General features: G+C 36.7%; 1 protein-coding gene across 2 annotated transcripts; it reads left to right on the top strand.

The window, feature by feature from the left end:
* The first annotated feature begins 923 nt into the window (after positions 1-923).
* LOC141587206 (uncharacterized) lies at positions 924-6113 on the top strand. 2 transcript variants are annotated; one of them, XR_012519723.1, is made up of 8 exons: positions 924-1216; positions 1297-1336; positions 2173-2462; positions 2951-2987; positions 3069-3334; positions 3515-4116; positions 4282-4374; positions 5468-6113. XR_012519723.1 is itself a non-coding variant. In XM_074408654.1 (7 exons), the coding sequence occupies exons 1-6, from the start codon at positions 1196-1198 to the stop codon at positions 4103-4105; spliced, it is 1245 nt and encodes a 414-aa protein (XP_074264755.1). In that variant the 5' UTR covers positions 924-1195; the 3' UTR covers positions 4106-4116; positions 4282-4513. The 2 variants fall into 2 exon arrangements, 1 of the variants encoding a protein (XP_074264755.1); XM_074408654.1 differs by lacking the exon at positions 5468-6113 and having other exon boundaries at positions 4282-4513.
* Positions 6114-12049: the final 5936 nt, after the last annotated feature.

Raw genomic sequence — 12049 nt, forward strand, 5'->3', positions numbered from 1 at the left:
TTGCTTCAAACTATACTACAAAATTTAAACCACCTTTGTAGTATTTGCAATCGTCAAATGAAATCGAAAGAAGGATGATTAATTCTCACAACAATTCATTCAACATTAAACATTAAACACAAAAGGAACACAATAAGTAAATAGATAAGGGGTTAGAGAGTCATTACATAGATTAAAGGTGGCACCTTGGATGAATTACACCAAGTAATGAGAAGACTAGCTTCTCATAATCAAATTACAACCCAAATGGTGTGGAAAGGTTAACATAAACCAAAGAAATACTAGAAGTACAAGATTAGGATAAAGCATGAGATAAAATGTTCTCAAAAGTTTGGGGGTATATGTTAGTGTTGCACTCTTCTCTAGGGTAACACGAAGTTGGGCTTCCAATTAAAACAAAGACGGAATTTAGAAGACGTGACAGCTACAGTGACCGCAGGCTGCGGTGGACACCACAGACTCCGGTGGCTGCAGCAAGCTGCGGTGGAGGTCTGATTGTGAGCTTTTAGCTTTGTCTTCCTTTCGTCTATCTTTCAAGGTTTGTGGTTCCCTTGGGACTTGGCTCCTCGTCTTTCTTGGATTGGCTTGGGGAGTCGGGGTTTGACCCGACTTTCATCGTGTTGACCGGTCGGCTTTGACTTGGTTGACTGTGAGTTGACTTGGCTTGAACTCCAAGCTATTGCATACCATGGAACTACAATCGACTCAAACAAGCGATCACAAGAAACAATAAACCAATGCATAAAGCACTCATAAAGCAAACTCCATATATGACCCAAAACTTGCTTAATTTATTCTTAAACTACTCCGATTGACTACTTTATTCGACTAAAAACACTTAATTGACTCGACATTATTTAATAGTATCATAGTCAAATCAAGAATTATTCCCATTATTTTACCGTGAGTCCGCGACTCATATTTTATTTTCTTTCGGTCACCCCCATACACATACACCGAACCAATCGGAAATTCGGAACCCTAAAAGTCCCATACCACGGTTTTCCCCCCACAAAATATCACCTAATTCATCAATATGAAGAATAATAATGAAAACAAAATATTGGCGCCAGTTTTGTGAATACTCCCGGGAAATTCGAATTTGTTAATTTTCCAAATTTCTAACCAAAAACAACAGAAATGCTGACAAAGAGATTAATTCATGTAAACAACAATTGCTGCAAATTTTTCCAATATGAACAACTCCAATTCTCAGGTACAGTACATACCCCCTATTTTATCTTTTATTTTTTGCATTTTTGGAGATCTCAACTTTCATTATTTTGCTCAATCTAGGTTAATGAAGATGCACAATCATCACCTTTACTACTTTCTGGTTAGTTCAATCTCTATATTTATCCATCTTTTTTTTTCTTTCCCGTAGGAGTAACCACCTATTATGTGAGAGGTCTCACAATAAAGTTATCATGAGACCGTCTCTCAGAAGAATTTGTGTTTTTTTTTTCTTTCATATGGGTGCAGCTCATTTTAGCTGCCATATATACTGTGCTGAATTGTAGGACTGTCATACGCTTGATCTGCTGTTATTTATAGAATTGGGGAAAAATATGTGTAAGATGGGCTAGGGTTGTTTAGGAGAGAAAGCGTCGTTTTACGGGTGTAAAAATGAACCGTCTCACGAAAATGATGATGAAAAGTGAACATTATTGTAGGACCTTTCTTTTGAAGGGTCGCTTGTGATGAGAGTAATTATTATGGGAGTAATAGAGTTTAAAATGAAAATAAAAATAGTTTAAAATGAAAATAAAGAAGAGGAGTTTGGTGGTTCGTGGTGAGTCGAAAGAGGAGGTGAGGGAGGAATTACCGGGTAATACATTACTTGGGGGATTTATGTCTCCTGCAAATAGCGGGGTAAGGGATATTGGATGTACACTACTGTACTCTTGTGTCAGCAATACAAAGAGGCTGTTTTTGCATCGAACCAAAGAGTAGTTAGTCTTTAGCTCCATTAGTTAATGAGGTTGTTTCCTTCATCTGCCATTTTATTTTACCCCAGTGCCTCAATGCCTCCATTTAAGCCCTATTACTCTAATAATTACGCATGTCCCAAACCCTGAGACTTTGTAGAAGTATGAAAAATGCACTTTTTTTTCTAAGCAATTGGGTTCTAGTGGTTAAGAAACTCAAGTTTTTTTAATGGTTTCATCTCAGAGGCTCCGAATCTCAGGAACTGGTTCTCAAGTTATACTTATCAATCTCCTGTGTTGGACTCAAATGAAGAATTCTGCATTTCTCCTATTGGTGTTGATGAAGGAGAGTATGCAAAGAAAGAGTTCTATGTTGAAGACAGTGAGGATGAAGAGTTGGAAAACTGTGTAAATTTGAGTAAGATTGGAAAAACCTACCAACCCGGCGTTAGTCGTATGAAAAATGGTGGCCTATCAAACCCTCAGAAACCTATAGTCGAAGCTAGAAAGGTTGAATGTGTTCCTAATGTTGAGGTAGCGGTCTTCATTCCTTTTATTCCTTGAATTTACTGCAATCAAGTTTAATAGAAAATTCTTTAAATGGAATCCTTCGGTTTTTTTAAACAGCTTTTAATGGAAGAAATTTGGACATCGGTTCAAAATTTAGCTTGATGAAATCTTAGCAGATAGGTTTAGTACTCCTTTCGTATTTGTCATAATATCATACTCCCAAGTCATATCATATTTCTCCATGTGTTACAATGACAACAAAGCCTTAGCCCGAAAATAATTTGTTGTAGATGTCTAGCTAGCTGCAAAAGCTGAATATCAGTGCAATTCAGCTGATTGATGGCTGTAATCATCTGTTAATTTAAGCTGATTCTCACGAGTCTTGTTTGTTTGGCTATAGTTTCCAATTCCACGCTCATGAATTCCGTAAACTTGGAAAGTCTGAAACTAGAATGTTCTTGTAAGTTTGTAACACGAGTATTATCTCATACATCACTTGTTCTTTGTTCCAGATTCCAGTCTATCCTGATTCACTTTCACTTCAATCTGGTTTGTACCTATCCTCCTTGTAATTCACTGATATACTCACACAAACACCTCCAGTAATGTATTTTTTCCTGTCTTCCACAGAGCCGCCTGATGTAGGCGATTGGTTCTCAAGTTATGCATACGAGTCTCCGGAATTAGATAGTGCTGATTTTGATGTTTCAGTGAAACCAAATCACTGTTTCAACTATTCTGAAAAGGTTGATAAAGAAAATGATCAACATTGTAAGGAGTTCACAACAGATGTTAAAGTTGAAGTACTCTCTTCCAGGGTGTTAATTTCAGAACCCTCTGACATGAATGCAATGTCCACTGGGACTAAGAACAGCAACTTATATTCTGCTGCCCAGGTAACTCTCTCACCTATTCGACTTCTCACCCTCCGTCCAACTGTGATTTTCTTTCCTCTCAAAAGTCCCCTCACATATTATAAAAAGAACATCATTCTTAGATGGAGGATACAACCCTTATAAATTGTATGTTATACAATTCTAAATTATTACTCTGATTTTGGTTTTGAAAATCTGCAGAAACATATTTCAGAAGAAAACGACTTCTCTTCGGAGAACAATTTGTGTCCTAAAACAACTTCTGGCCAAAGTCCTCAAGGATCAGCTCTTGGTGGTAGTTGTATCATATCTGACGAATCTGTTCTATGTCAAAGAACTAGCGTTGAAAATATTACGCCAATGATACAAGAGGGTTTGCAAGCAAGTGTATCCAAAGTTTCTGATAATGATTCTGGATGGATACAGCTCAATCACAAATCTCAAAAATCATATCCCAAAAAGAGCAAACAAGATGAGAACCAATACATATCTACAGAAAATAAATTCACTTCATTTGCGAAAAACACCGGTCCACAGGTCCATGGTGAAAAGTCTCCTCAGAAGTTTGGACCAGGGAAACGCAAGACTGACATGAAAATAACCTCAGTGAGCTCTTCTATGGACAAAAGCCCTGGAGAAGTTAGAAGAGAGGTCTTCAAAGAAATGACCAACACACGGTATCCATGTGCTCAGGAATCTGCCGGGAAATGGAGGTGCCCACAGAAAAATAAACCAAATGCTGGACCTCCTCTGAAACAACTTCGACTTGAGAAATGGGTGCATCGTGTTTGAATTATAAACATGTGAGACTAACCCAAATTCTTATGCATTCCTTCTAAATTTTATTTTATTCTTGTATGTTTAATGGATTGGTCTCACATGTAAGTCTCTTTCATATTGAAGTTTTGTGATGAATTTGTATCATATATTCATATGTATGTTTCCTTGACTGTCTCTGAAAACTGCAGCCTGCAGATATGAGGATATTTGCCGTTGGTCACTGGAGAAAATCTGGATTAGGGATTTCAGATTCGAGATTGTATGAGTAGGATTCCCTGTAGGTATGCACATATGCTCTTTACATTAGTTTAGTTTTCAGATTCGAGATTGTAATGTTATTATGTTTTTCTATTTTCTACAACGATTGGAATATTGGATTATGAATTCATCTTTTGAACCTCTCAATAAGTGTTGTGACTATAAGAGGAACTTTGGAGTTATTACTCACTAAGCAAGTAGCATAATCTCGCAAAGCAGTCATATGTGTGGATTTTTTTTGCTAAATTATCAGCTTTATGATAATGAGGTGCATTTCCGGCTTTAGTAGTGTACTAGTGACGATCAATGTCAGATACATTTCTTCAGAATTTTGATTTTGGGTTGTATAGATTTGGCTTAGTTAGTATTGTTCTTCTGTATTGTCTCAATGAATCATGTTCTTATGCTCATTACAAATTTATTTGCTACATTGTTTACAGCAAACTGTGATTTCATCATTCGGGCAAAGAGGAAAAAAAAATCAAACTAGGCTTGTTGCGATACATCTGTATTCATTTTTTGTTAACATTGTGACACTTATGTTCAACGTTTTCTTGGACCTACTTTTTCGTGCAATTATAATTTCTGTGTACTTCTGTTTATTTTAGTAAATTCTACTCTCTAAAGTTGAGAACTGAATTGGTCTTTTTCTTATCATTTTAGGTTTAATGCCTAATATTTTGTTAACCTTTTTCAAATACTTCTCAATTTTTTCTTTATTACTTTTGTATATGTGTTTTTAACACGGAGTAAGGCTGCACACATCCAACCCGACCTTCCAATGGCTGGGAGACTATGTGGAAATGCTTTACTCGAGTTTTTTTTAGTAACCGTAGCAGCAATTAGATATATGGCAGTATATCCTGTCATCTTGTGGAAACATATATACACATACTTGGTATAATATCAAAGGCAAACGACCGTTACTCTATAATCTGGCTAGGTCTTAATCATCTGAACACGTGTACGACGGATCCTCATGAGTTACCAGTTAAATGAGAAGAAGGTAATTCATTTGTTGCTACCAAATCCACCCCAAATCCATCTTGCAATAAAGAAGTTGCTAAACACCTTGGTTTTCTGCCTTATTAGGATTATCTCCATTAATTTCAACAGGGGTATAAAAAAGAGCAGATTAATCCTGTTTCACTACTCGCCTGCTGGTTTAATTAGTCATTGATCATAATGGATGAAGAAGTTCAGTACAGGGGGGTTGTTCCATTGGGAGGACGATGGGGAGCTCGTATAGTTGTGGAAACCAAACATGTGTGGCTAGGAACTTATCTCGAGGAAAAGGAAGCCGCCAGAAATTTTGATAGAGTATGCCTGAAACTGGGGAGGCATAGATCACTTAATTTCACACCGAAGGCTAAAGAGTTGCAGTTTCAGTTAGGGTATTCTCTTGAGGCAGTTATATTAATGGTCAAGGAGAGACGTTATGAGAAGAATTACGCAGCCTTCTTGGGACGAAAGCGCTTAACTGAGACTAGTGGTGGTACTGGTTCTTCCAAAAAGGCACGTAAACCAGTTATGTTATTTGGTGTCCGAATTGATTAGATGGTCTTAACCATCTTTTGCTTGTTTGAATTGGAGTTCTATGTTTCATTAAGGTTTTTCCGGGTCTGAGTGTTTTGTTTACTGTTGTCTGTCGACTGTTGTCTGATTGCTGTAAGCTTCATTTCCTGCAGTCTTTATGTCATTGTTTACCGTTTCCTGGCATGAATCTTATATTGAGATTGTCTCTTATGAGAATTTATGATTAACCAAATGTGAGTTTTGATTTCTCTTCAACTTAGATAGACAGTAATTACAGGAGATCAGTATGCCTTAGATCCCCTATTTATGTTTCAAATTCTCTCATTTATGCTTTATTCTTTTTGCGATTCATCCGATTTTTACATTGATAAAACCATTTGTTTAGTGCCAACTAGTGTCTTTGTGTGATCCATACAACAGACTAGGAATTTAAACGTTATCGAGTTCATTTCTTTTGCCTGTTATTGAGGTTTTCAGATGATGTTTTGCTTAAGTCTCTGTTCATTGATCTGCAAATCTTTGTGCTGGCACTGTTACCAGGGTGGGTTGTGGGTAGAGTCATATTTACTGGAACAACCGCATGAAACATAGCAGTACGTACATAACCATATTTCAGCTGCAACATTGATGGCAGTAAATTTTACTTGCTGTGGCCTATTTTTCTGTTTAGAAGTGCAGGTTGTTTCAATTTCGGGTTCTATCTAATTGTGTTTAAGATTGTTTTTGTCGGGTCAAATTTTGCCATACTGTGGTTGCTCTCCCCTGTAACAGGTTTTAGCTTCCTGCGATTCATTGTTGTTTTCAGTCCTTAAATTCATTTTTCAGTCGAGGCCATGAATTGCCTGCAATTCGATCATTTTAATGCACAGAAATTTATATGAAACGGACTTACATTTGAGATCAATTCATCAATCCCGCAATTAAACTTGAATACACAAGGATTTAAGTTGATCTCTAATGTGAGACGGTCTTATATAAGACTATTTCTAAACTCGTGCCTTTGGGGGTCTACAGTTGTTGACAGTCGTGACAAAATTAGCTGCAGCCTGCTGTGCTGAAATGAAAACTTCATTGATTTTCCTATCTAGCCAAGTGGAGAATTATTTGGTCCATTTATTCATAAGACGAATATACTCGACTTAAGAGAGACTAATTGGTAGGTTATCACAAATAGTATGGAGCAGCTGTCAAAGTCCGAACAATGGGGAAACGGTGATTTTCGTATTAGTTAGGATCCTCTCCATACTTTTATGGTCTATTGCCTCTAATAGACTCATTTTAATGTATTATTTCTTTTACACCTCACCACCCATTATTTAATGTTGTGACCGTTAGATTGTTTTGAGATAATATCTAAACCGTTGAGAGGTAATGGAGAGGGAAAGAAATGGAGATAATCCAAATTGCTGTCAAACGACCCCTTAAATTAGGATCATACTATTTTGAACACGTGATGGTAATTAGTTTGGTAAGTGTGCAACCTTTCTACCAAAGTTGTTTAGAGTGAATAAGATTGATAAAGTGTTAATGATGATATTTGTTATTGTATAAGTGAGTAAAATTCAATACCTTACTTTTGTGATCGAAAAAATTACATGGAATGTTTTTTTTTTTATTACTTGTCTTTAATTTTTAGTGGTGGATTTGAGATGCTCCTACTTATAATTAAAAAAATTGAAAAAATTAAGTGAATTCTAATTTTTTTTAACAAAAACCAATCATTTATATTTCATGTCAAATCTTCGTAGTTTTTTTTTTGGTGTAAAGGCAGATTTTGATCCTGACAGTATTTGAACTCATGTCATAAATCCAATAATGCACCACTTGTAACTATATCAACTAAATCCGTTGACATCCACATATCGACTCTTCAGTCAATTAAACTATAACAAACAACCATAATAATTAAGAAATCTTATTAAATTACACATAAGTTAGTGGAATTTCAAGTTATTGATGGCCAAGATTGTACGAACGAAGTATAAATGCGTGATTACTTGAATTAGTATTTCATCCAATTTGTGCATCAAGAAATTGAGGTGGTGTTAATGTCTTTTTACTATGCATAGTAAGTTACCAACCATTATGCATTTTTACGTCCCACATACAGTCATACTACCATTATATTAATGCCTTAACTAGATGGCCGGTCAAAAAAGCATACACAATGTGCATTGTTTCTCTCCAATTGGTTGATTTTCTTAAAATACATGGATCAAAATTTATTGAATTTTAAGTATATTTGGTATAGTGTGTCATTGTATATTATTCCCTCTCATTCAAATTAAAGGTAATACTTTTTCAATATATGTGAGAAGTATTATATTGAAATGTTATATTTAATTTGGATGAGAGGGAGTAATATGTATTAACTCTTTTAATGAGACTTTTAAACATAAGCAACATTGTAATTGTAGTTTTATAGGTGATAATAAATGTAGACAATCGTTAGCACGACTTCTCAAATTTGAACATATTCATTGAAAAATACTTGGATTTTTTAGATTTTTTGGGTGTGCCACGTTAGTGAGAAGTTTATACTTTTATTCTCATTAGAATATGCTTAGTTATCTTTGAAAAATGTTGTAAATTCTAATTATCTCAATTATCTTCATCTCTTCTCAATTTCCGAGCTGCTTCACAGTCGATCAAATTAGAACACAGCTATAGAGAGGCTAATCATGCTAGTAATTGGCTTGCCAATTAAGGAGTTTCATCTAGTACCATTCCGACTATTCTAGTTATCTGCCTACTAAACTTTGTTCTATTCTTCATGAGAACATATTCGATTTATGATATAACTATAATAAAGCATGGTAAACGCGTTGTTCATTAAAAAAACCACTTTAATTAAATGAGACTAGAAATAAAAGAATCTTAATTTGAATATGAGTCCAGTCATGGTAAGTCGGTTTATTACACAAATAGTGTCCCCACCTTCCTTTTTCCATTTCCAGTTATAATTCCTTGCTTCTCAAACAACTATAGCAACTGTCCATGGCAGTCACATTCTGACATCTCTGCGCATTTTCCTCCATTTTTTTCAACTACTCTCACACTTAAACCTTCATCCTCCATTAACACACATACACACACACCATCCCACTTTCCTCTCTCTTGTAATTCCATTATTATCATAACATCTTTCATAATTTCTTCCTTTTAAGCTTACCCCTTCAAATTTTCCCTCTTTTTTTAAGTGTTTCAGCTTCTTCTTTTTTTCCGCAAATTTTCTCACAAGAAAACCCTAATTTCGTGTAGTTTCCCCCCAATTTTTAACTAATTTTCTCTAATCTTTTATACCCTGTTTTAACGACGATGGAGAATGCAAGTTCAAGAGTTGCTTTTACCAGAGACTTTCCCCTTGGTTGTGGTAATTTGATGCCAGTGAATTCGCCATTGAAGATTTCTTACACTTACACCAGAGATTATCCACCTGACTGTGGTCCAAATGCTCCCAAAATCACCCCTTTTCTCTCTGAGAAGAATTCCGGTCTGAGGGAAAATCCCGGGTCGGGTCATGGTTCTTTCAAATGTAAACCCACGGGTAGACAGATGGAGATGGGTTCGGGTTCGGGTTCGGGTCGTAAAATGGTGATGCAGAAACCCTCAAAAGTCAAATATTTGGATTCCAGTGGAGGAAGGGTTTTGGGGAGTCAGTCAAATGCGCCAAAAATGAACCCTATTCGGTCTGAGAAGGATTCGGGTCGTAAACCGAGAGGTTTTGGAGGTCAGAGTAGTGGTGAGGGAAGGTTAAATGAGTCAAATGAGAGAGAAAAGGTAGTTGAGATGTTGAGGTTATTCAGGGAAAGATGTGATGAATTATCAAGGAAGGGAGTGAAAAGGGTTGATATCGAAGCGAATAGGGAGCTTACTAGGGAAGGGAAGATTATAAAAGCTCAACATAAGATTGGGTCTATTCCTGGTGTGGAGGTTGGTGATAAGTTTTATTATCGAATCGAGCTAGTGATTGCGGGTTTGCATAGGTTGTTTCAGGGTGGAATTGATACTAAAGAGGAAGGTGGTGAGAGGTTTGCTACTTGTATTGTTGCCAATGAAGGGCATTTGGATAAAATGAGTGATCCCAATTTACTGAGTTATATCGGAGAAGGTGGGACACGTAAGCCGAACGAGGTTGGGGATCCTCCTGATCAGACGTTGACGGCTGGGAATTTGGCTTTGCATAATAGTCGGTTGAGGAATAAGGCGGTTAGGGTGGTTAGGGGGCTTAGGTATGGGAGTGGGAATGCAAAGATTGTTTATGTTTATGATGGATTGTATAAGGTCACTGAAACTGTCCGGAAGAAAGGGCCTCAGGGGAACTTGGTATTTGAGTTTCGGATGACTCGAGATGCTGGACAGCCCGTTGTTCCATGGCGAGAGTATAAGCGTCAGTTTGCGTAGCTAAGCTGTTTACTGTGGTCTGTCTAGCTAACATGAATTAGCCTCCTTGTCTTTACTGTATTGGAGCCTATGTTGGTCTGTTGTAGGTTGGTAGTTTGGTTGGTACTCTTTTAGGTCTGTCTCCTAGTCTTTGTAAAGACTGAAAAAATGTGATGGTATTTCGATCTCTACTGCGTTTTGCCGAATGAATACAATGACTTCTCTTTAGTGTTTGATTGTACATGTTTCTTCTTCATCTTTCATGTTCATGTTCATGTTATTGGTGCTTTTATCATGTATGTATACTAGTACTTCTTTAGTTTTAGTGGATTATCATTTGGTAGAAACTATACATTGATTTTGATCTCTCTGCTATATTATCATTACGGCTAGGCGTAGTTTGTGGAACTCCTCGAGGTCCTGGGTATTGTTGTTCACTTGGATGAAGTCGTAGACAATGGTATTGTGCGACAGTTAGTTTGTACCAAAGTTTCCAAGTGAGGAAGGCGGGTTAGAGGAATGTTTTATTGCAGGCATGGTATTAAATATGGGTCAGGGAGCTGTATCTTTGATGTGGTGTCGACACATCTATAATGAAATGACCAAGTTCAGGAGATCGATACCACGATAAAATGACCAAGTTTTGGAGATCCATACCAGGATTAGGAGTAAAGCTGATGTTTGATACCATTATAGCATTTGGCATCAAGTGTGTTTACACATTCATTCAATTTTTGAGTATTCTATCTATTATCGCGAATCCTTGGTGTTCAAATTGCGATTTACCATTCTATTCTCTAGGCCTCTGAAGATCCTCGGAAACCTCTTTTCCATGTTCATGTACGCTGTTTGATTACTTTTCTTGTCGCAATTTCGTATTGGGTCACTCGGAAACAATGTCTTTGAGGTCGATGGGGCAATAATTTTTTTCCTGTTTTAACAACTTTTCTAGGGTGTTTTATGTTTAAGGCTTATGTAGTGAACTGAACTACTAATCCATTTATGGCTACTATGGAGGATGTCTCTACCAAAATACGACTGCTACTAGTTTGTTGTTGCTAATACAGGGGTACAGTTAGATCCAACAGACCCCTTTACCCCGCAACTTGCGAGATCCCTTGACTTGATGAGGCATTGAGTTTATGTTATTACTGTGACTGCTACTTTGATATAGCACAAAGTACAGTGGTTCCGACCGTAGCTCTGATCTTGTTTTAGCTTATTCATCCGTCTCCGCTTAAACAACTCACCCTTTCATCTAAGGTCCTTTAATTTTATGAGGACTAGTGTGACTGTATGAGCATTTCTTTTGCGCTGCTGCCCTCCGGCTTGGCTCGCGGCTGTCGCTGTTAGGTCTGTCCCTTTTTATTTCACTTAGAATTTTGATGGTCCTTGTTTTGGTCTTCATCCATGTCGAGTGAACTTGGCTTCTCATCATTTTAATTTTTGATCATTCCATACCTTCATTTAATTCCCTCCATTCTTGTACATCGAGTCACATAATTATTACCTCCTTCACATAATTAGTTGCCTTTGATCAAAATACAACAAATGTTTGAGATAAATGGAGTACATACGTATTTAAGGAATAGTTCTTTCCTACCATAACCAAAATTCAAGTTAATACAACACAAATTCTCATTATAGACGGTAGATATCCGTCTATAGTTATAGACGAACCAAATATCCGCCCACTTAGTATAAGACAAACAACAAGTTGCATGGTGGGGCTAAAAAATATCACCAATTTAAGCATATTTAACCCGTTTTTTTACTTTA

The sequence above is a fragment of the Silene latifolia genome, chromosome 6 (assembly GCF_048544455.1).
Source record: "Silene latifolia isolate original U9 population chromosome 6, ASM4854445v1, whole genome shotgun sequence".
NCBI lineage: Eukaryota > Viridiplantae > Streptophyta > Magnoliopsida > Caryophyllales > Caryophyllaceae > Silene > Silene latifolia.